At 37.1% G+C, this 26,298-nt stretch overlaps 1 protein-coding gene across 30 annotated transcripts in view; it reads right to left on the reverse strand.

The window, feature by feature from the left end:
• DLG2 (discs large MAGUK scaffold protein 2) overlaps positions 1-26,298 on the reverse strand; it is a 984,854-nt gene that overhangs the window by 206,141 nt on the left and 752,415 nt on the right. For 27 of the 30 annotated variants that reach the window (XM_036384308.2, XM_036384333.2, XM_036384316.2 and 24 more), the window contains 2 exons: positions 19,142-19,210; positions 8,758-8,914 (listed from right to left, as the gene is read on the reverse strand). In XM_036384308.2, the coding sequence (XP_036240201.1) occupies positions 8,758-8,914; positions 19,142-19,210 (226 nt within the window). The remainder of the gene's footprint in view (positions 1-8,757; positions 8,915-19,141; positions 19,211-26,298) is intronic. The other 3 variants (XM_054518562.1, XM_054518561.1, XM_054518558.1) reach the window with 1 other exon arrangement.

Below are 26,298 nucleotides of genomic sequence, written 5' to 3' on the forward strand. Positions count from 1 at the left end.
GAAATCCAGCTGGAAGACAAATTCCTAGATTAATGAGATGAAATTATGCAGCAGTATATGCAGCAATCCAGAATATGCTGCTGGTAATTTTTTTTCCCTGGAATCTCTATTAAGGTTGCATTTTTGAGTAATCTATTTTATTTTGAAGTCACAAAGTGGGAAGTCTATGAGCTTCTCTGGCAATACAACCACTTGCTCTGATTACAAAATAAATGCCTCATATTTTGAGGCTGGGTATGTCTAAGTTCCACTTCCAGCCATCAGATTAGATATATTTACCCACAACACTGAAAAACAGTTTGCTACCAGCTCACCTCCCCAAGATTCACTATTTCCAGATGGAAGTGTTAACATGGACATGGTTCATACTACATTAAAATGAATTTTTACTATCAAGGGGGATGCTAGGGTTTTTCTGCCATGAGTTCTAAACTTCACAGTCTCATGGAAAAAGAGACTTTGTTCCAGTGTTTGCACCCAGCTTCTCTTCACCAGTTGCCTTCTGTACCTTTAAATCTCTCTTCTTGTACAGGGAAGCTGCACGGGTGTCTCAGTTTTGTGAAATGTTTTTGGCTCATCATGATGACAGTGAGTACTGAACATATGTCTGCATGCATTGTGAGGGGTGAAACTGAGTTTATCTGGAAAAGACAGAGCACTGTGCACCCAGATGATCCCATATAGACATAAACTCACATCCCCAAATCCCAGAATTCCCAGAGTTGTCAGCAATATCTGAACTTATATTAAACAGCTGTTTTGCCCTGGATATTTCCATTAGATCTCACCCTGGCAACATCTTTGCTTTTTTCTGCTTTTCTCTACGTTTATGACATGCTACTCTATGAAGATGTTGATAGGTAGATTACAGGGGCTGCAAGTTTGCAGTAAAATGACATTTATGACTTCTTCTCTGTGACTAATGCTCTTTCAGGAGGAAAACGATATTTCACAATTTATTCTTGAAAAATTCATCAGGATTAGTACTCCTTCTTCTGCTGTTTTCTAAGTATCTGCAAATAGATTGACTGTTTCTCCCAGAAGTTTTCCCTGGAAATTGGGCAAAATATACTCCCAAATATTCCTTCAGTTAATGAATAAAATTATGAATGGCCTGAAGTGAATGGTTCCTGAAGTATATGAGAATCAACTTCATCTGTTTACAACATCTAACTCATCTAAGCTCTAATTTGATTTTGCCTAAGCCGAAGTCCGCTTCAAAGACTTTTCTGTTTCTTCATAACTGCCCTAATTGGATAATTGTGGATCCATCTCTTTTTAAAGACAGAACAACAAAAAAATCACTACAGGTTTGAACTCTCACTTTTAAACAATCTTTTTTCCAACTCTTTGGGAAATTAATTTCTTGCTTCATTTTCTATTTTTATCAAACATGCATACATTTTCTTGATGCCTTTTCTAATTTTTGAAAGTACAGCTCATTTTACATTTTGCCCTTCTGAATTTCCCCCTAGATTTTACCTAACATTTATAAATTTATAAGACTTGGGCTGTTATTACCACAGTGACTAATTCAACTTCCACTTTTTCAATGTTGATTACTTGAGTTTCACAGCAAACTAGTTTTGAAGTTCATGTTACTTCCTCATTCCCTTTCAGCACAAAATAATAAAAATTGCCTCTACACTATATGATTACTCAAGGGCGAGTTGTCTTTCTCCTTCGAAATATTTAGTGGATTAATCTGTGTCATTCTCCCATTTTTTGGCTATTCTTCTTTATTAATGAGAATAAAACCTAGAATTATCTGACTTATACTTATTTTTCTATATTCTCCACCAAAACCAGATTAATGAATGTTTGGTCAGTTTGTATAGGATTTATTTCAGTAAAGGGAAGTTATGCTAAATTCTCTATAATATGTGAAAAGAAATAGAAATTTTTACAGCAAAATGGTCATCTGACCAGGTAAAATGTGTGCTTTAGGGCAAAGTAAGTTATGGCTACACCTTTCTGTTAGCTACCGAGGGGGCCTGAAGGGTTATATACTCTGTGCTTCCCAACATGAGCAAAGCCTGAATTCAGATTAATCCACTAAATATTTCTAAGGAGCTTAATCTACTTGTCCTTCTAGTTGGGGTGATCCCATTAACATATGAAAATGCCTGTGCTCTCAGCTCCTTTCCAGAGGTTTTCTTTTTACAGATCTGTCACATATATCACCTACAATCAAGTATTGATCCTTTGGATATATTTAGCAACACATTCTTGCTCGATTTTCAGTCACATTCTACTTTAAAAGAGTCCAGTCAGGTGCACTTATTTACCCATTTAAATCACTGCTCTGATTATATACAATATGTAAATCAATGCTCTGATTGTACACCAAGCAGTGCTCTATACATTACTACAAAGCAGGCTTACACAGTTAACATACTGACTAAGTAGGATTAATGTTAAAAACATTACAGAAGTCTATAGACAATTGCAGCTAAAGGCCACAGAAACTGATAGACTGTCCCATGCCTGAGGACAGTCATGCAGCACTCACACCACCACGGGGAAGAAGGCATCCTAAGGATATGGTCAGTGCCTCTGCAAACAATTCCTGCAGGGCAAAGGGAATATCTGTTACAGTCCTGACACTATTACACAAAAGGGACAAACTGGTGATCAAAGAAGAAAATATACCAGGCTCTATGGAGATGTTTCAAACATTTTCTGGGACAGCTGTGTTTTGGAAAAAAGAAAATCTCAGAAGGAAAACCAAATGTTATTTGCCATTTATCATAGTTTTGTAACTAGGTAACAAAATGCACTATTTGCCCTGAGCAGCTTTTCTGCTTTTACCAGGAACAAAATAACCATTTTAAATTAGAAAGCTGAAAGCTTCTCTGTACCAAAGGAAGGGAAGTCAGTCTGAAGGTCAAATATAACTGCAGCAAATATAGGCCATAAATATTTGCTGTAAGCAAGCACAGAGTTCTTACATTCTATCCTGCTCTATATGGACATTTTTGGAGTAGAAATTGAAGAAGGCTCTGTTTTTTCAAATGCATATTGTATTTTTGGCTACAGGTGTGAGTGAGAAGGTGGGTAGGAGTTGTGTGGGAGGAACCAAGTACAAAGAAATGTTGAAACTGTTCATAAAGAATAGCAAATGTTTCACCAAAAAACAACAGCAGGATGATGCACAGACACAAGACGAAATCTGATTAAGATAATATCCCTCTGCAAGGAAGAACCTTGTATAAAACACCAGAGACAATACTGTAGTGAGATGCTCAAATACTGGTGTTGCAAACTAGGTTTATACAGTGCCACATACCAGTGACAGAAAACCCCAGAGTATCTGCACCAGCCCCTTCCCAACCCGTAGTTGTTTAATTCTCAGAAAGCAGCATGGGAAAAAAATAGCGTCTTTCCCCATATAGGAGTACATCCTGATACTACACCAGATCAGCAGGAAAATCACACAGAATGCTTTGGTTAACTTCATTCACCTGATTCAGGCTAGAGGGGAAATGGAAGTATTACCAGAGTACTGTCTCTTTGCAATGCAGCCTGCTCTTTTTCTACTCTTTCCTGCTGCTGTTGAGCAATCACCCTGCAGAAAAGTAGTTTTATTCCCTTAAAGTAACCTGTGGATGCATTGCCTGGGAGCAGTCTACTTTTCCCCTTGATTCTACTTTCAGGCTCCAAGTCATGCTGCATCCAGCCATTGTGAACATAAAGCATTTCTACAGGAGAATGAAATACAGCTGATACTACCTTTATGGTTCAGGATTTTATGTTACTTTTATTTGTGACTAAGGAAGCATGATAGCTGAAAAAGCAAATATATATCAAAGGGGCAAAGTGACATGAAATATGAGATGCAGTTTAAGACACCTAAATACAGATATGAATGCATGTGGTGTTTAAGCTTAGAAGACAATACAGGTACTATAGCTTAGGGAGAATTCAGCCTGCTCTATATAGCTCACAGTTGGCCACCTGAATGTCCTCTCACTTCCTTTGACATTAATGGCAACCATACACCCAGCAAACATGAAGATGTCTATTTGTATCTTAATCTGAGGTTTAACCTTGCACAAAGCCATAAAATCCAGTAACTTCCGAAGTTAAGATTCAAATGCAAATACTTGTTGTTAACTCCTTATGCCTATTAATTCACAGTAATACTCCCATTTGTACACAACTTGATGCAGCCTTACAGAAAATGATGAAACTGTTTGAAAATAAATGTCATCATAGGAATTCAAGGAGCAATATGCACTATTTCTGTGAAACTGTAAATCTGAATTTTGCTGCTGAACTTGCATGTGTAAACTAATTCTCTCTGGTTTAGGTCCTGTACCTATTGAAAGAGCTGCCCACTTGGCACTGAAAATGCTTTGAAGCATTCAGGCTAGAACACCTAAAAGAAAGACTTATGTTTTATCAAGATTTTAATTTGAGATTGTAATCCAAAAAAAACCCAACGATGTGGCAATTTTTCTTTGAAAAGGACTGTATTGCTTCTCCTGCCTCCCCAGGACTTTCCCCTAAAAATTGCAATGTATTCACTATGTACATACTTCCAAAAACTATAGGACTTTCTATCAGGGTGTATGCACAATGGGTGGCCATTTTATGCATGTGGCTCATGGAAAAAAATTTTTTTTCTAATGCAGGTGGTTTTGACTAACCAGCACTGGTTTCCTGTTGCTGTTTTAATAGGAAAAATATCCCTTAGCTCAGGGAGTGGAATTTAAAACTGCAAGAATAGCATCAAGGAACATTACATTTTATTTTTATTGAAGACTGCATTCTCCTAACAGATGGAGAACTTGGGGTCAGAACTGAGTTCAAGCAGCCTCTAAACCTGGCCCAGACTTCTAAAATGATTTTAAACAAATAATTTAACACACTGGCACCTCATTTCTGCTGCTCTACAATGGAAATGATTTTTCCATGGATATTCTGAACTGTTTCCTTTGGCATGTAACTATCTGAGATGAAAATTAATCTGAGTGCGCACATGTAGTAAATCAAGCATTAGTGTGTATTAGAATTCAAAGAGCTACATGATAATAGTTACCATATACTTAGTTTGAGGAAAATACTACAGGGGAGGATATTTTCTAGTACAGTGATGAACTTACATTGGTGATGTGTGTGTTACTTCATTTTAAAGACATTCAGAAAAGAGAAAAAAAAAATTAGTTGGGTGGTGACTCTAAGGAGTATAATGAATTATACTCCTTAATAGTTTCAGCCGAAGGCAGACCGCTGCCATTACTGATCCTGGGCCGCCACCTGGTGGCATTTGGGAAAAATAAATTCAAATTTCACTCGTCTATGGGGCCAAGGCTGCAGCACCGTCCTTCCCTGTGCTCCCGGAGGGCTGTAGGGTTGGATCCCTCCCTCTCACATCCCGACAGTCAGGCAGAAGGAGGGGCAGAGGGTATGGGATTTGTCCAAGCCTTGTAGGCTGACTCTGGGATGATGTACACACACTCAGTGTGTCTCTCCAAGGCAATACCTGTAAAGGCAAAGCCTTGCTGGGTCTCATTAGTGGATTTGCAGTCTATTTTAGGTATTTTTGTAGGTACATTCCCAAAGGTGAGAATACACAGCTCTCAACCAGTCAACATCGCCATATTCACAGCACAGGCATGAATTTGGAGAGAGCTGGTGATCCTCACTGTCCAGCTGGGAGACTGAGGCTTAGGAAAATGAAGCACCCTGCCTAGGGCCACACAGAAGGACACCAGCTAATTTGATTAAATTGAGTGAATTGAATCACAGAACCGTCTGGGTTGGAAATGGTCACCTTTAAAGGTCACCAAGTCCAACTCCCCTGCAATGGGCAGGGACAACAATGAAAGGAGTAGCATTCTGAAAGATAATAAATATTAGAGGGATTGGCCAAAAAGCAGGTCACACCACATTGTAAAGGTGGTAAAATATCACAATAGAAGAACTCTTGTGGCTTCACTGTAATTCTGCAATACCTACCTCATAAGAAATTAAATTCAGATCTCTAAATCACTTACTATGCTTCCTGTCTGTAAGAAATTTAACCAAGCTTCATCTGATTAGAAATAGCAGCTTTGAGGGGACTATTTGTTCTTGCTAATCAGATTTGTCATGTTTTGAGAAACAAATGGGAAAAGTATTTCTGTAGGGAAATAAGTGTTTCTGAGGGATGAGACAAGAAAGAACAAACATAGAGAAACAGACATTTTTTCTGCAGTCCTTATAAAACTAAGGTGTCTGGGACCCTTCACTAGAAAATGGTACAAGAATAATGAGCCCTGTGCATGAAACTGTTTTTTTTCTGAATATGGCAAAATGGATCCATAATAGTTATTTGTGATTAAATAAATAACAAGGGCCTGACTGGGAGATTGCCTGGGGATATGCATGCAGTCTAATTTAGTAATAATTTCCATCCCTCTCTGCTCAATGAACAAATAAACAACTCTTGCATGACAAGTAAATGCTGATGCAACAATGGTAACATTAATTAGAACCTTATGGAAAATGCCACTACAAAACAGAAAAAATAGATTTAAAAATTTTACTGTGGCCGTAACATACAGTTGTAAATATATCCTGCTTAAAAGTAAATGGACTTTTAAATTTGTATTTGAACTTCTGGATTTCAGAATACAATGTACTGTGAAAGGCTTTGATCTCATTAGTCTCTGTTAGTCAGCCCTATTTTGCTGCACCTAACGAAAGAAAAATAAATTGCATAATTGTCCTGAAGAAACTTCTCTTTCTATTCTTTGGGTTTCTTGTCTGTGCTCTTCCTGACACAGACCTTTTACTTCCTTATCTCTTCATAAGGATAACTTTATAAGACTCTACTTGGATTTTCTTGCAATTCCCTAGAAACTTTCTACTTGGACAGCTCTTTAAGGCACTGTTGGGAGGAAAGGGTTAAAAGCAGTGCAAAGGAGGACGTGAGATTCCAAGAGACCTTGCAGGTGGGAATGCTGAGGCCTGGAGAATATCAGTGTGGGAATATTCCCCCTTAGATTATGCTCACTGCTGTCTGTCCTCTGTCTGTTTTGAGAAACTGAATTTCTGTTCAGAGATAACGTAGGTGTCTGAGGGACTTGGAGGCACTCTCAGGGACCTGCCTGAGCTCCCTGCTTTGGGAGAGGGAAGATCAGAGCTCAGAGATCATAAAAAGCACAGAGATCACAGCATGGTGGTAAGCCCCATGTGCGTGAGCCCTCAATAAATAGGTGCAAAGAACAGCCCTGCCACCCCTGAGGGTGGGCTGAGCCTGACGGTTCCTGCGTTCCCACTCCTGTGTCTGCCCAGGTGTTGCTTTGGGATCCTCTGGTTAGTGAGGTAATGAAATAAATTTACTCTTTGCATTTCAGATGTAGTTGTGTGGTGTTCTACCTGCCTGCCTGTGTGGGCTCCCAAACACCCTTTACTTGCTCTTGCTCATTTTTTCTTACAGCACTTTTAAGGAACAGGTCTAGATAAAATTCACTCTTGTGATCCTCACGATGTCAGGTTACTGCCTCCCTTTGGTGATAACTTAACCAGATTTTCTATATATAGCAAAACACCTCCAGCCACCTCTTTACAACTTTTTACAAAACTTTGACAGGTGAAAGGCAAATTCATAGAATTTATTATTCATAAAATTTACTTTTCATAGAATAGGCCAAAACAATCCTTAGCACTGTAGGAAAACCATATCCAGCTTTCTTATGAATTTAAACATTGACCCTGAAAGTGTTGCATGACTGCATTACAAACCATCCAGGCTGAAGCCATCTTCCATCCTCAATTCCTGAATTACAGCCAGGGATGCAGGATTCACAGGGAAAGAAGGCACAACAGTGGGAAGCAGTGTGATACCGCAGCCTAGTGCATCCACCATTTATCTGGGATAAATAATTCCTGTATTTCAGCTCTTTGCCTTAAGGCTATTGTTGTGCTTCACACGAAACAGTCACATCTGCATCAATTTGGGATAGTTTCTTTTTTTTTTTTTTCTCCTGTAAGGAATGTGAATAATGTCAATGGATATTTAACTACATTTTCAAGGCTTTAATTCTTATTCAAATTTCTTTATATTCAGATTATTTCAGTCAGATGTTCAATTACTTGACAGAACCTAAAACACAAATGTTCTGGTTTTAAAATGTGTGATATCAATATATTCATGAATGAAAAGTTAAAAATATGTTTTTGAGTCTAAGTATGCAAAATATAACCTCAGGCTAAAAAGCATTTAATCCAATAAAACTTGAAAAGAATTTCAGAGGGATCATCAAATTCATCAGAGGCAGAGAGATAATGTACATTACCTAATTCACCTCCTTGTTGAAGTGAGCTATTTGCTAAGCACTTGAGTGCACACTAGATGGCAGCCTGAGCATAGATGATTTCATCCTACTGCTTGTTCTCCTCCAAGAAAAGGTGAAATTGAGAAATATCCTTCGACTCAGGTGTGTGTTTTGGGAAAAATGGAACTGGATGATGGGCCAAAATATGGGATGCTTAGGTCTGAAATATTCTTAGGTCCTTCCTGAGGTGTCACTGTAGTGTAGGTAGCATTTAAGTAGAGAAAAGTCTCATTCCCAGCTAAATGCAAGTAACAGCAGTAACAAATGCTCTAAAACTCAAAGGCAAAATAACCAAAATATTCAGGAATAAGCTCTTTGCAGCTCAGATTTCCCAACATGGAAACGAGAAAAATGTCTTTGTGTGCCCCTTGCAGTATGGCCAAAGAACAAGATGAAGAAGCTGGTGAGGACAGCCCAAGAGAACACTTACAGACAAGATTTGATCTCCTCGCTGCAGCTCTCCGCTGAGATCCGCTGGCCCACCTGCGAGGATGAAAGACACGAAAATGCCTTCCCCGTCTTCACCTCCCACAATGTTGAAACCAAGTCCTGTGGAGCCCTTGTGCAGGATGATTTTGCGAGGCTCTCTGTACAGAAACAAAATCATAATGTTTAGGCACTCTTACTGCATATGCATTTTTCGTAGCATCTTAAGCATACTACATTTTTCCTAAGACACAATGGCCTGCTATTGTCTAATAACAGATGTAAAAGATGACAAAGCTGTTAACTGGTGAACAGATAAGGTAGGAATCAACCAGCACTAACTTTTTTCCCTCATGGTTGAATTGAAACATCCCTATTAATTTCACCCCATTGGAGTCATCTTCACTATGTTAAGTGACAAATTTATTAAAAGGAAAAAGCACTGAATGTATGTAATAATCTAATTTATAGCAATGTTATATATCCAGATTTTCAATCTTTATATAGTACCTTTTAATTTTAAATTCTAGTCTTGCTTTTGCAACAAATGAACAAAGAAAAAACTTACAACTCCAAGAAAAGCCATGGCAGTTGTGATCCTGACAGATTTGGAGCAAGTAACATTTACATGATCAAGCTAATTCAGCAGAATCTCATTACAAACTTTGGTTTGACACTATCAGGATCTTGCAATTTTAAGTCACGTTGCAGCTTTATCACTGAACCAGCCCAAGGGGTACCTGCTTTTGCCATGCTCTTTAAAAACTATTAATTGTGATGGAAATCAATAAATAATAACAGGTATATCTCACACAGCTCTTTTCATCTGTAAATTGAAAATATGACCCAGAGGATGTAAACCTAACATGCAATTTACTGATGGGAATACTTATTTCCACAAATAGATAACTTTCCTAAGCAATCAAGGTAGCATCCTTGAGAGAGGGTCCCAAATATTTTTGTTCCCAGTCTCTACATACGAGGCCTCAGAGCTGGCTCTCCCTTGGATACACAAGCACACACAACCACATATACATACAAACACTCCATGTTTATTGGTACTTACCCCATTTCAAATCCCACTAAAATTTAATTTTCAGAAAAAGTGTAAATGCTGTTCAATTATGATGTATAAATTTTAAGCCCAGCCCTGCAAGTCTCCCAAACATACATATAGGTATCTGTGACTCGTCCCAGAGAAATAAGATGCTCTACTCATTCTTTAAGTTTACAAAAAAAAAAGCTGCCAGCAATAAAATCACACTTTCTACAGAATGCTTCTTGTATAAAAGATTCAATATTTCCTCCATATTATAGCACAGTTCTGCATCACACAAATGGATCTTTCATTTCCGTTATGTTTTTAAAGAACAGAGAAAAAAGGAAGAGAAGTGATTAAATTGAGCAATGCCTTATTTGATACAAGTTTAATCTTATGGACACATGGAGACTTTATCTTGACATGATACTTCTGAAATCACAGGCAGTTGTTAATCTTTACCCAGTGCTAAAATTCAAGTGGTATCCCCAGCTTGATTATGATGTTAAAGTAACATCTCAGCTTTCTGAAACAGAAGTTTCATATATTTGAAAGAGAAGACTAAAGTAACGTATTAGTCCTACTCCATATGGTCCTTCATCCCTTGACATTCATAATGTTGTAAAGTCAGAAAACAGTTAAAAATACAGCTGTGAGAAAAAGATATATTGTATTGAATTTGTGATTTTTTGAAGTATTTTTAAGAATCAGAAAATAAAGGCAGAGGTTTTTTTTTTTTTTTTTTTTTTTGCATCACCGCTGTTGATTTTCCTTGTAGCAACTCCTTTAATACCTTGCTAAATATGTGCAGAGTAGACATAATGCAATCCAGAATCTAAGAAGTCTAAACAGGTTTTTAATTAGAAGTGTGGCCTGGGGGTTGGAGCAGAACTGGGACAGTGAGCTGAAAGCATGACTTCTCTTCTCTGCTTAGCCCATGCACTGCTGAGTGTTCTTGGCAACTCATTTGTTCTCCCAGCTTCAGTTTCCTCATCCACAAAATGATACAGTGACACTTGTCATCTTCAAGCCCTACTCATCAGAAATACTTTGCAAGAGTTGAGCAGCTGCCATTTATTATTTACCAGAATATTAAGGAAAAAGAGGCAGCAAAGTCAAACCAGTATCTTTGCATGGTCTGCTGGTGAGAAATCAGAAGAGATCTTGTTCAAAATAAAAATGAGTATTTTCACAAATGACAGGCAGCTTGAATCAAATTAGTTGAAAGCCAGGGCCATGGACAAAACTAGGTCAATACAACTGGGTATCTAATGAATAGTAAGCTGTGCAGCTCAACAAAATGTTGGCCCAGTTATTAATCCCTGTCTCTGATCAAGTCAGCAGATTTATGCCTAAAGTGCTGTCAGTGCTGTTTTATAATTTTGGCCTTTTGACAGCAAAATTCACATTCTGCTCTTGGATGATTATGTTCAGAGGAAGTTCAGACAATAAGGGGAAAATGTCAGAAGCTGTGATTAGAATGCAATGGGTTTCTGCCCCTGCTCTTTTACCTAATCAGATCATTTTGATCATGACTCAGATTTGGCTGAATAGAGGCTGACCATCCTTAGCATGTCTTTGTATTTCTTTCATATCTGAGTACCCTGCAGAATCTGCAATGTGGACTCAAGAACACCTAAGCGCTGTTGTCATTATAAAAATAACCTTTAGCCCTTACTGTATTACAAAAGCTATAGGAAGTAGAATTTACTTGCCAATTCACCTTAATATAATAAATATGTTTTAAAAATATGCATTTGCATGGTGTACTTAGAATGACAATGAAGAAAAGGGCTAATGATGGTAAAAAAGTTGATATAAAATTTATGAAGTAGGACAAATATTTATTAAGGAAACCAACTAAAATACCAGCCACTGCCCAAGTGATCTTTTAAAAGTGATGCAGCAGTTAGTTACCTGCCAATGCTTTATCAACACTCACTGAAATGTCTAAGCTGAAGATGAGGGTGTTACATATTTTATCACCTGGTATAAAAGTTACAGTCAACCCTTAATGATATTTAAGGAAGTCTAAGAACAGCTGTTCCAATTTTTCTTGAATGTGGGAAATAACAATAGGAAAAATTTCTTTGCCTCTGTGAAAAATTGTTATTAATGTAGTTCTAGTACACATGAGAGAACTCAAGACAAAATGCAGATAAATGCTGTAAAGGAGGTGATGGAATCAAACACTTAAAGATGACATGATGATGGGAGAGTTGAGAACTGAAAGAAAAGTAACTCAAATGTGAATGATGCTTGCTTGTAGTTAATGCACTCAGAATGTCTAGCTGCCTGCAGAAAACAGCAACTAAGGCAGAACTCATTTTAAGATGGGGTGGTTGGGCACTGAGCAGGCTCCCCAGGGCAGTGGTCACAGCACCAGCCTGACAGAGTTCAAGGAGCATTTGGACAATGATCTCAGGCACATGGTGTGACTCTTGGGGATGTCCTCTGCAGGGCCAGGAGTTGGACTCAGTGATTCTTGCGGGTCCCTTCCCACTCAGCTTGCTCTGTGAAGATGTTTTATTTGGATACAATAGATGGCACTCTATAGCTACCCTGGAAAAGGGAGCAGTCTGACATCCAATGTTTGTGAAATTCATGTTTCAGCCTCCAGCTTTAACTATTTATCCCATTTACAATTTCTTCTGTGATAAATACAGCTGAAGGTAACTTTGTAGGTGCTAACAAAGCATACTAGCACGTTAATTTGGTGTGTGCATGTTTTATACCCTCCTGCAGCTCTGTACCACATACAAACAGAGCAGAACAGCAGGGGAAATCAAGCAGAAATTAGAAAGGAGTGTGAGATGAAAACATTCCTGGACTGACAGAAGGCAGCAGAAGGGAGGGAAAAAAAAAGATAAGGGAAAAAAGGAAAGAAAAGAGGAAAGAAGAGAGAAATCAAAAAAAGGGAAGCAGTGCCTCTGTAAAGGAGATCAGGAAAGGAAATAAAAAGGTAGAGAAAGAAGAAAGGAAGATTTACATTAATAGATCCAGGAGTAAAGAGCAAATAAAATGCTGCAATCCACACAAATTTACAGGCTGAGAAATCAATGGCACAATCAATTTGGATGGACTTGGTTACTTGCTTTGGGGAATGCATCAGATCAGATTCTGTAAATCACATTATAAACTTCAGGCCTGATGTAAGAGCAAAGATTACGAAATTAATATTTGAAAACAATAAGTAGGAACAAAATGTCAACACTTAAGAAAATGTCTTCTGTCATAAAAATGCAGTGACCAAAAATAAATCATAGTGCAGCATTTCTCTCCTTAGCAGGTTTGTTTGGTTTATGCATGTTTAAATTGATCACTATCTTAAAAACAGCAAGTTCTTTTTATTTACTACATTTGTACTGAATATTTGGTTTGATCAGTTTATCAGTTTACTTTTAACAAACAGAAAATGACAAGAGAAAAAATGTGACTATTACTATCATTCTTCTACAGACTGGAATCCATAGTAATTATAGATCTAATTTAAGAGATTAAAACTGGACTGATAAATGATGGGGCAGTGCTTTCTAAAAACAAGTAATTCTTATAATAATTAACTGAAAGAAAATCCATGATTAAATTGATTTTTTTTTTACTGCTGGCAACATTAAAGAAAAGAGTCAGTTTTAGTATTCATCTCAATTGACACAGCTCTGTCTTTCTGTTTCTTTTGTACCATCAATAAAATTGGAGAGCTGACACGTTTTGTGGTTTTTGAAATACCTACAGAAATATTAAGCAACACTGGGTGCTTTCAAACATCAGACCCTAGGGCTTTCTTCAGTTTTATACAATCGATGAGGTGTCTCAAATCTGCAGAGGCTTAGAAATATGGCTTTGATCTTGATTTGGCTGCAGTTTTTTTGTTGTGATGGCTTTTTAATATTTTTTTTTTCTTTTTGTTGTTATTGTTGGTTTTTTGCCTTTCCTCCTTCCCCCAAACTGCCATTTTCTTCACAAAGGATGTTGAAAGCATGCATAAAGTCTTTGTTGCTTTGGTGTTATAGTAATACGGATCACAGAAAGCCCAGAAGAATATTTCTCTTACTGTTTGCATTAGGGTAGCATCAATATACAAGTCAGGGTCCACAACCTTTATAATATTATATAGTGCAAGAAAACCCATCCCAGCTATTTGAATGAGCAAACAGCAGGAGGTGAAGTTGTATCATTTGGGTAAAGTCACATTAGCAAATCAAGGAGAAGAGCACACAGGGGATAGGACAACAGAAAATGGCTTTAAACTGAAACAGGGTGGATTTAGATTAAATACTAAGAGGAATATATCTACTGTGAGGCTGGTGAGGCACTGGCACAGGTTGCTCAGAGAAGCTGTGGATACCCAGCCCCTGCAAGTGTTCAGGGCCAGGTTGAATGGGCAATTGAGCAACCTGGTCTAGTGTAAGATGGGGTGGGGTTTGAACCAGATGATCTTTAAAGTCCCTTCCAACCCAAGCCATTCTGTGATTCTCTGAAAGAACCCACACCAAATCTAAGGCAGCAAGGCCCCTTCTCCTAAGCAGTATAAATATGTTTGGCTTCAAACAATCCACAGTGTGAGCACTGAGTTACATTAGATTCATTTGGCAAATCAAGCCATTTCCTGTTCACAACAGTAATTCCGGTTTTCCTCTCATGCTTCAAAAGATTCTGATAAATACCTGTGTATTTATTTCTGGCAAGCAAAGGACATTCATACTGGAAGAACCTAAAAAAAGGTGTTTCAAATAGATTGTTCATTCTTCACAGCATTGAACACAAGAAGATTGGAGGGACAGAGCTATGTGCCAGTGTGTGATGGTTTAAAATCTGATTACTCAAACAAGGGATGATATGAAATTCTAAGTGGTTGAAGGCCTGAAATATTCACACAGCTTTGTAAAAGGCTTTGAGTTTTGGTGGAACCAAGCTTTCTTTGTATAGATTTTCTTTCCTACTTCTACAACTCTTGTTTCACACAAATGAAAAATCTGTGAATTTGATGTGAAACAGCTCCACCCTTTGCTTTTCCTCCCTGGCCCTCCCTCTCATTTGCCTTTATTGCAGTAACCAAAGCACCAGGCAGTGGTAGGGAGCAACAGACCTTCCTTTCTCAGTTCCCAGTTCTTCATCACCTCGTGGCACCTGCACACACCAGTGTTACACCTGACCCTGTGAGGTTTCATCCCTGAGAGTGACTTTAATCAGTGTCATCCTACTTTTAATTATTATTGAAAATAACAAAAAATAAGGAAGCCTTCCTCTTATCAACTGCTTTCATATTGACCATCACAGTCCAGAGGGGTAACTTTGCCTGCATAAACTGAAGCAATGTTTTGGCCTTCAAATTCGATTAGTGACTTATTTCATTTGACCAAATATTGGTATACTAACAACTAAGCACTCAGCCTTTAGTAAGATGTTCATTCATCAGATTACATAGTAAAATATCACTTTGCCTGTGATATTTCGGGTAGCTAAAGTTATCCTATCTGCTTGAAAAAAGTATTTTGTTGATTTGACGATGGATTCCTTGAATTTCTTGTTCATTGATCATGTAAAAGCAATGATTTATTCTAGCTTTAATAATGACTACAATTTTAATGCATTTATTCTGCAAACATCATGCCCAAATTGTCACTAACTTTTATGTATACTTAATACAAGGAAACCTACTGGGGGCCAGGCTTCAACCTGACTGATGCATGTGTGATTGCACTGGGTTATATTTTGCAACAGATTTTGTTCTGTAGGAAGACCTCTGGACTCTAGCAATCTTTCAGTTTATCTTTTGTAGAGAAATTAAAGCCTGCACACCAGGACAAGTTTTCTGCTTGCAGATAGCAAGATGGAATTGGCATACAGGAATAATCTTTTTGATTTTAAAAACTGGACTGCATTTTTACCATGACACCTGACATTTACTTCAAATGCACAGTAGTCGGCCTCCTGGGTTTGAGAAATCTCATGGATTTTTAGAGAGATAATGTAGGACAGCCAATATAGCTGTCCTTCAGCTCTAAAAGGGATATGATTATTCCTGTCTGATAGTTCATTTATCCTTTGTCTCACATAATCACTTATCTCTCTTCCCTGTTCCAGGAGGTATACTATTTACATGCTAATAATCAAAATAAATACTGAAAACTGCATCTCTGTACCATCTTATATACCCAGCACAGACAACTCCATACTAGAGAGGTTTGCTTTGCATCTTGCTTTTAAAAACTATTGGTTCCATACTGAAACCACTGTTGTAGAAACTATTACTTACAGCATTCAATAGCTCTATTTACCATGAATGCTCCAGCTTTACAGTTTGTAAACAAAGCTAGATGAGACGGAATTGGTGAGAGGCAACAGAATTGCATTACCAAGAGACAGGAAGTATTCAAATGCTCAGAGAATACCTAAAAATAGCAGTGCCTCTAAGCCATGTTTGGAAATATCAATACACAGGCCGCTAGTCGCATGCATCTCAAATTACTTTATAGAAGACACTTCTGAAACTAAAACCATTCTGTAATATCTGTCTTGTTCAGAATAAAAATTATTATCCTTAGTAATGGTTCAAATGCTGTTTATTTATATATAAATATTTTTAAATGTATTTCAGATCCTCAGACATATTGAGAAGTCAAAAAGACTTGATCAAATAAGTTGAAATCCCAGTTTCTAAGAGTTGGCTGGTAGCATATAAAAGTCAATTTAGTGTGGATGCCAAAAGCAGAGAGAATAGCTGTCAAACATCACTAACATTAAAGCTTTGTGTGCTAGTATGGCAGGATTTAAAAAAAAAACAAGGGCTGTTTTCAACCAATATTTTGGATAGTCACAGCTAAGATTGTTCATTAAAATCACTTCAAAAAACTCAAAATAACAATATTTTCAAATTCAAACAACAGATTTTTCTTGGTTTTTAAACCATGAAAATAAAACATTAGGGAAGTTGCTAATGAAGACCTCCAACACCTCTGAAGTTCATGCCTTTATATACAGACTAAATCTGTACACCTCATGTACAGTTATTACACTGTGAAGAATATATGGCTTGAATATATTGGAAAAAAATCTTTAAAGATGCTTTTATTTTTCCCACCTGGTCATTCGTGTTGTTGCCTGACATGAAGTCCACAAAAGCCCTCTCTAATGAAAAATTAAATGATTTTATGTGTTCATCTATCACCTCGTTGAAAAAAAGCTATTCAAATTCTTTAAAAATCTATTCTGGCCAGCTCTATTATCATGTATTGCAACAGGGTGGAAAGGACTAAAAGCTCGCAAATGCAATTCCCTCTGTCTTTCTTTAACCCTCCTAGATTTAATTTTTCATTCATAGGACCCAGTAATTATATCACTTCAGTGACTCCACAGTCAGTCAGAGAGAGCCAGCATGCAGGGTACAAATGTCAGCGTGTGCCAGGGATGCCTTGCAGGTAAAGCAGCCGTTTAAAAAGTGCATCCCAAAACCAATTTAGTGATTCTCCTAAATACAGGATTCTTCTGATAGGAACACAGTTCCTAAAAGAGAAAAATAACTTTGTTTTGACCTCAAATTCTATTAGCTGTAAACATAGCAGCATGGACTCCACAAAAACAGAATAAATTGAGCTTTAACATAATGAAATATTTAGGGCTGAGCTGATTACTCATTTCTGCTCAGCAGTGGAATAGGCTAACAGTCCCACTTTCCTATGTGAAATGAAATATGATGCAGTGTAAGTTGATTGGTAATAATTACAAGCTGATGTTCTTCTACCTCCTGAGCAACAGGAGACATGTGCATCAATTGCAGATTTTCTGTACTGTAATGATTCACACACAATATATGCAAGTTGTCTGTGTGGCCAGTACAGATTCTGCAATTTATCTAAATATTCATTTAGAAAGATGATTTCCAGATTTAAGTAGAAGTTTAAAGCTACAGGATGATTCCTGAATTGGTCCAGTAGACCAAGCCAGAGACATCATAATAGAATTTCCTTCCTTAAATCTCAACAGAGCAAATTATTTTTCTCCCCCTACTTTTTTACCACTCAAATTTTTCTTGAAGCTCAATTTTATTTCAAACATCAATTCATTCATGAGATGATTTGAAGAAGATTCAGGGGAATTTATTAGGACTCTCTTTTTGGATTAGAGAGATAAAGAAAAGAAATCTAAAAGGAGGGTGTTTAAGCACTGAGACTGCTAGTCCAGGACTTGAGCAATCTCCAGGTTTTTGATAGCCACAGCATCACTGGACAAGACCCTGAGCAACTTGATCTACCTTAAATTTGGTCCTGTTTTGAGCAGAATGGCTGGATGACAATTAAGGCTTTATTTATAGAACTATCTTCCAGATGATAGCCCTTGAGCCACATGCACTTTTCCTGCATAATTCCATTATTCAATCTAATTTTCAATGAATAATTACCATAGCTGTTATACATATTTTAAATAATCATATTTTAAAATCATAGATCTAGGTAAGAAACTAAAAATTTGGACTTTTGAGAAAACTATTTCAGACTTGTCCTAGGACAGGATTATTTTACACAGTGACCAATTTATTTTCTGACTGCACCACAGCAAATTGTAACAGAAAATAAAAGACAACAAGACGACATCTTTCCTCTGTGGAAACTTTATAGTCTCACTTTTATCACAAGAAAGAAAAGCTTTGAAATATGAACTGAGAGCAGCCAATGATAGGTTATTACCCATGCCTACAGAGTTCCACATTTCTATGGGAGGGAATAAAAAAGAATTGACATGTTTTTAGACTATGCCAGTCAGTGCAAACAAAATGTGTGTTCTTGTGTGAAATATGAGCCTTTATAATACTGTAAAGATGCAAGAATATTATCTGTAGTTGTGCATTTTTCGCATTTTACACCATTGTCTTAGTTAAAATTGAGGCAGCTATGCGCCCAGAGCTGTGTTCTACACTTAACACACTCATGTACACAGATATTCACCAGCACAGGGCTAATATTTTCTATCAGCACTTCTTCATCCTTAGTTTTGAACACTGATTTGTCAAACAGAACTCATGCATACATTAAGAAAACAGAGTAAGACTTCACTGGGCTTTTCCATGGTAAGTGGGGAGATTTTACAGCTAACACAAGTAAATATTAACACTACTCAAGTGAGATGAATTGAAGAAATGTATCCAATATATCTCCATGACAGATACTCTCATCTCCATGAAAACCCAACCTTCCAGTGTAAGTACCAAGAAAGGATCAGCACTAATTTGAAACTTCATTGCTTCATCTCACAGACTTAAAACACCCCATCTGATGAGGAGCCCTGTGTGTGTGGGTAGCTCAGTGGTACCTGACACCTCTACAGCAGCTTCAACAGAGAATCATCTTACCCTTCCACAGAAATGGTCCGCTGCAAGCTCACTGTGGGGGGACGCGTTGCAGTGCTGTGCTGGGAATGACTGGACGGCCAAGGAAGAATAAAGAAAAGCATTTGTTAAAGAAATAGAAGTTGCTCTTGCTCGTACTGTCTCTAGCAGTTTAGCTAATGACAAAATAGATACAACAATCAGATTGTTTTACACGTGTCTAAAGCATTTTGACCTCAGTGGTGCTCATCTGATCAAAAAGGACCTAATTGTACAATTTCAGTTTAAATTCAGCTTTCATGTCTCATTAAGAGCAGAAAATGAAGAAAACTCTCCCTTATCTTTCCTACTCATTTTTTAAATACATATAGATTCATACACAGAGTTTAGTAATTTAAAATAACTTAAATGCTAATTATTCCACTAAATATACTAAACATTCAATGCAAATTTAATTTTAGAGCAAAAGGTAAAACAGCAAATGATAACGTAATCAATCTAATTCTCAGTGTTTCTCAGTAAAAGAGGACATGCATTCCTTAGAGCTGCACCTTGATGTAACTTCAACACTAGCTTTATCAGATTTTAAGCAGCTTGAGTCTTTCCACATGGATTTTTATTAATCTAGGACACAACATTTGGGAAAAAACATGGTATTTTTTTCTATAGCAAAACACAGACTTTCTAAAAAAACCTTTTTGATTGATTCTGATTTTTGAGGTCTAATGGCTTCCCATATGTTATACTGACATGACTAAGTAACCTGACTAACAATAATTCTGTTAAAAATACACAGTATGTGCTAATTTCAGTATTATACTATGGTAGAATAGTATTGTAAATACAAATGGATAAAACAGAGCATCAGTCAAAGGCAGTTTTGTGATAATAAATTGTACTCCTTATCCAAGACATCCTGTTTAAATAAGATATTAAAAAGCAGAAGCATCTGGGTGTATTTTCTGATTAGTTTAAATGACTACAGCACATAGTGAGCCCCAGTATTAATAATGCAAAGTACACAATAAAAATAAATCTTTATGTCAGTTTTATATCACTAATTCTAATAACTGAAGACTTTGTCTTGCTTTCAAGCTTTGCTTATATCTCAAGCTGCTTGTTCAGAAGCAACGCATCTTATTTTCAATCAAAGCACTTCATTTTACATTAGTGAGCAACATATCTCTTTTACATGAATTTCATCCTGTAACATAGTCAATGCTGTCTGATAGAAAAGATCCTTTTTGGTTTCTGTTTTGCAGCCCATGGAGTTGTGCTGCCTGTCACTGGACAAACAAGTCCTGCTGCTTCCTGGTGTCTTCTGTTGTGACAAGTGTGCTCTTGTTTTATGTTGAGGTTTTTTTTGAGAAGGTTTCAGAAGGTTTGTGGAAAAGTATATTCCCCTTGTAAGAAGAGCTGCAGAGCTTCTTAACTGTTTTATAGCAAACTTAGGAATTATAAGTTTGCAGGATCATGGTATGAACAGAACAGCTGGGTGGGACAAACACTGCAGAACATTATAGGAATATTGGTTAAAATTTCACATTCACAAGGAACTTTACACTCCACTCTTGCCAAGTGAGGGGCTCATCTAGCTGCAATATTCCACCCATTAGAAACCTTTTCCATTCCTAGGGATTTATGACACAGTATTCAAATGAGCCCTCGCCTTCTTTATGAAAATAGTTCAGAACTGGTGATTCGAAAACTCATTTTCTTTTACATAATTATAAAAATCAAGTTTGATGCTCAATAGAAACTTGTGCCTTCTAAGTTATCATTGTGACTATAATGACACCCTAAAGTCTAAAATGCAATTTAATCATTGCTTGACACAAGTTGCTATTGGAGACAGAATAATAGTCTGATTTGATTCCTAACTGACTTATGGAAAAGAAAGTCTCCTGGTGAATTCTATCAAACTGATGGAACCAGCAGAAAGAAGCTGATTTCATCGCATGCTTAATACACTTGTGCAGTTGCCATGTCTTTTGCAGCACAGAAGAAATAAAGCTTTCTGCTACCAACACTTTCTGTGATGAATGCCTAAACATATCCCTATTGAGATATGTAAGCAGCACAGTTTTAAACTGACAGATCAAAATGTTCAGAGTTTGACATTTATAAAAATGCTTTACAAATGTTTATAAAAATGCTACCATTTCTCTAAAATTATACAGAATGAACCTCCTACTAATTTTAATAATATAAAGTAACAACATTTCAATATACAGTCCAGTACTATAGCCACACAAGATGGATTTTCCCTGAAGAAAAGAATTTTACATCCTGTAAAAGACCAATTTTAACTTAAATCCATTTTATTTTAGTTCATTGAGACAAGGCGGATACTGTTCTTGTAAGACAATTCTTAAGAGTGAAGGAACAAAGAATGAGATTGTAAATTAATAATAAGGTGCAAAACTGGGAGCAAAGAATCCAACCTCTCTTTTTAATGGGTTTAAATTGCTTTTTGTTTTAAACTTATTTCTCAGGCAAGGTGAACCATTTCATGGCTTCATTAAGTAATAAAAATAGAGCAGCCTGGTGTTCACACGTATTTTTTAAAATGTTTATTATGCAAATAATCATATCAGTAAACATTATATAAACAAAAAGGTGAGTAGCCAGTCTGCTCAGCTTTAATTCTGTTCTGGGCCAAGAAAGCTCTGAAGGCACTTCTGTGTGCGGATGATGCTGAAACTGGAGGCAGCATCATAAACCCTTCTTTCCCCACAGGGGTCAGATGAACCACCACCTTCCCTTCCCAAATGACACTTTCACTGATACACAATACACCAGTGAAACACCTATCTGGGATGAATGCGTTAGGGAAATATTTATTGTGTTTTAAACTTCTCTAATGTAAAAATATGGACAAACCACCATTAAGGGATCAGATTGCATGATGCTCAAATCAGTTCATCCCAAAGCCTGCCTACTGCACTGACAGTAGAAGAAATAAGGTTGCTACAATCCAAAATCTTTCCTCTTTTGTTTCGATAAAACCTAGACACATTGTCTTTACAAAGAAAGCACTTGAAAAATCATTAACTTTCCTCTCTCAACCCTCAACCTCTATCAACAAAGAACACCTGTCCTTTATTTGCTACAGCCCTGATTTAGGAACCCTTTTGTTTTCATGTATCTTTATTTTGACAAGTCAAAACTGACAGCATTGAAGTTATTTGCTTCCTAAATCAATTGACCTGCAACTTCTCATAAAGATCCAAAACAAACAACAAAATCAAACCCAAAACTAGAGCCCTGAGTTATTCTTTGTCATTCACAATAGTAAAACAAAAAAAGAGTGATAAATGCAATATTAAAAAATTCCACTAGAGACCAGTGAAGGGAATGCTAAGACTGTTTGTTTTTATGATGTATTCTCAGCATGTTGTTTCTTATGTCAAGGATTGAAGGTAGCACTGCAGTTGTTTATAAAGCTTCTAAGCCTTTGATTTGAGGGATCTAAGTGTTTAGGAGGGCAACATGCTTTAATTCCATTAATGTGGAGTTTTAATTCAGCTCAGTGAAGTGAAACCAGCTTTTCCTGATGCTGCCAACAGCTAAACTCCTAACTTAAATGAGTTTTTGCACTCCTGTGGGATTAATTAGAAGACCAGAGATTGCTTTTTTTTGGCATTAATTTAATCTCAGCTACAAGCGGTTTGATAATATCCAGTACTGACAGTTACTGACCCATATTAGAAGTGTCAAACTAACCAGTCTCCCATCAGAGGCAAATAGGAAACTTCAGGGAATAGGACATTCAACCCTGCTACGTTCAGATCACCCTCAGGTAACAAAGCCAGACATGAGATGTAGAGCTGTTTTCATGCACAGGCACATGCAGTGAGGATTTTAGCAACATAACTCAATTTTTAAAATGGCATCTGTACATCTATTGTACAAATAGCATTGCTAGGCTAAATAGCTACTCATTGGAAAACAGAAAAGGAACAAAATGAAGGATTAGGCTGTCACTCTGCCTACAAATATGTAGAATAAGCCCACATCACATCTCTGTTTAGGTTCTCTGAGGTTATTTCACTTGCACGACTAAAGTAAAAAAGGTTGCTAACTCATTCCTCCCTTCCTGCCTGCCTCCCTTCCCTAAACAGTGCTCACAAATAAGTGGCTAGCCACATTCTGTGACTTGAAGTATTTGAGTTACTGCAGCCCTAAACTAGCATCATTTAGCAGTAAGGAAGAATGCAAGGTGGAGCTGTGACTCAGAGGAATGCTTCAGCTCCTGGAACAGAGCTAATTATCCACCTTTGTAAGTGGTGTACCCAAGTCAGGTACCTGATCTTCAAAGCGGTGAAGCATCCACTGGCTTCAAATCTACTTCCTTATGGCTGAGGTAATTGCAGGAGATAATCATTACCTTTAAAATACAAAAATATTTTTTGAGAGGATTTGTTCTTTCAGGTTGACATACAAGATTATTTAAGAGTTTTTAAAACAGCAGAACTGGTTTAGAATGATGTGGGGGGAACTGAAAGTAATTAGAAATGCTGTTTAAAGGAGTAGAGTGAGAGGACATATTTTCAAAGCGTCCCACATGTAGAGTAAACACAGACTTAAAGTATTGTGAAGAACACAGCATTGAGTAAATTAGGGATAGTGAATAAAAACTGGTAGAGAAAACCTAATCCAATCCTAAGTGATTGTGTTCCTTGTTCATATCTTCATATTTTGGACAAACTTTTGGGTTTTTAGAAATGGGGTGCCTAATTCTCCACAGAATTCCAAGATATTCTATTACTGTTAAAAAAGTAAGCTTAAGTCTTCCTATCAGCCTCAGTTATACTACTACTGTTGTGATTATTCCCATCGTTATTATTTATGATACTGTAATGATTATGAGAAATTATAAAGCTCCTTCTGGGAGCTAAAGTCCTCCCTGATGAAGTTAGCTTGAAAATTATACCAGCTGAGGACTGAGCTTTACAAGGCAAAATACTTAGAAGTGAAAAAACATAGAGGTGTGTAGGAGAAAAAAGGGATAATGGTAGAAGAAAAAAAATCCAACACTCTGAGTTACTTAAGCAGTATTGGATGGAAATGATCCATGAACATAACACCTGATTTTTTCTCTAATTACAGCTGTGGAAGAGGAGATTGTGCTATTTTCATGAATTTAAACAGGGAACATTTGTTCAGAACCTTCCCAAGGCACTCCGCATGGCCTCCCAATTACCTACAGCTCATGGTACCTGGTACCACACCCAACACAGTGCTGGGTTTGCAGTTCCCCATGGAATCAGTTCCTCAGCTGTCACCCTCCTTCCTACTCTCTGGCATGATGCTTATGCCCTTCCACATCACTAATGATTTTTGCCATTCACTCAAATGTTGTACCTCATTTCCTGTTACTGTCCCTCCTAATTCTCCCCAGCACTAGGGCTTTCAAAGCTGCTGACACAAGCTGTAATGAACTCACACAACCCCCACTCACTGTCACCCCATACTGCCCAGGGAAAGCAGGTACAGAAACCAGGAGCGAAGCTGAGTCCAGAAGGAAGAGAAAGGCTGGGGGAAGGTGTTTTAAGGTTTGATTTTATTTCTCACTACCCTACTCTGATTTAATTGAATTACTTTCGCTGAGTTGAGCCTGCTTTGCCTGTGATGGTGATTGATCTCTCCCTAGAAAGCAAGAATACACATATACATATATTCTTTCACAGGGAGTATGTAGCACAGTTCCCATCAGTAGCTGCTCTGTGGCAGCTGCAACAGCCAGCACTCACCATAAACCCCACTTCTGTGGATTTCTAGAGCTGTGCATTGCTTTATAATGAAACACATTACTGCACTCAAACCTTATTAGATCTTCAGGCAAGTAAGAACTAAAGTGTGTGCACCAAACTTCCTCTGCAGTTTAAGCAAATGTTAAAAGGCATTAGGAAGGACTTGAAAAAGGGGTCCACATTTAAGGAACTTTGGCAAAACTTTGATGGAAATCAAGAGATAGCTCAGCATTTTAAGGAAAATTCATATAGGCATAATAGGAAGAATCATATAAGATTTGCAATCCAAAAATACCAAATGGCACATCAGACATGTATTAAACAGTACCATTGTGGGGGGAAGGCAGAAGAGGAAGAAGGAAATCACTGGGTAAGTTTTCCAGTAAGAAAACTACTTCTATTGTCTAAAGGAAAAGCTCATCCATTCTATAGTCTGTGAATACATAATAAATTTTGAAATATTGTAAACTAATAAATTATTCCTAAAAAGGCTAACAGGCAGCTAGCCTTGAAGTGTGAAGACCAGAATTTTTAGATTACTTGTTTCATTACTGTCAACAGAACTGAAGGAAATCCATTTTTGTCAAAATAAAATTTTGTGGGAGATACGTATTCAATAAGAGTATAAGAAAACAAATGGTTAAGCAGATACTTGAAAAATCTGCAAAACCTCACATTTTCATGTACTTTTCTACCACAGTCCACAGAAGTTCATCTAAAGTTAGGAATTCCACTTAAAAGACCATTGAGAACTCCCTTCAGGAATCAGAGACTCTCAATTCCAATCCAGGATCCAAAAAAAGGAGTATAATGCTCTGTCAGAGCAATTTTGTCCTTAACAAAAATGAACCTTCTTTTTTGCACTTAAGATGACACTCAAAAAACACAAGACTTTTGTACTACATCGCTTGTTTTTTAAAGGGTAGGGAAATCACAGATAAATAAGCCTAATGACAGATTTAAAATAACATCTACCCATTAAACTAATTTGCAAAGTTTCTATCCCTCTCCATCCAGAGAAAAACAAGCACATAAAATTCTTCTTATGCTGGAGTCATTGCACTAAATTTTACTAATTTAAGATAAACTATATGGAAATTCAAGTGATTTAAAACAGCAATTAAATACTGTCTGATGGGAAACCATACCATGCCATTATTAAACATTTCTATATGTTATGAGATTCTGTATCATTATATAATAAAAAAAATACTACAGAAACTTAAGTTTAATATTGTATAAGACCAAGTTAATTTTATCTGTGCTTAATAACCTTCATGTGTGCATTGCATTGAATTACAGAGAAGGAGTACATTCAGCTTCTGCAGACATGTCTCATTAAAACAAATAGGACTATCACAACAGAAAGAGTATCAATTTACAATTTAAAATTTAGCAGAAAAACACATTCCATATTGCAGTTAC

The sequence above is a fragment of the Molothrus ater genome, chromosome 2 (assembly GCF_012460135.2).
Source record: "Molothrus ater isolate BHLD 08-10-18 breed brown headed cowbird chromosome 2, BPBGC_Mater_1.1, whole genome shotgun sequence".
NCBI classification, from domain to species: domain Eukaryota; kingdom Metazoa; phylum Chordata; class Aves; order Passeriformes; family Icteridae; genus Molothrus; species Molothrus ater.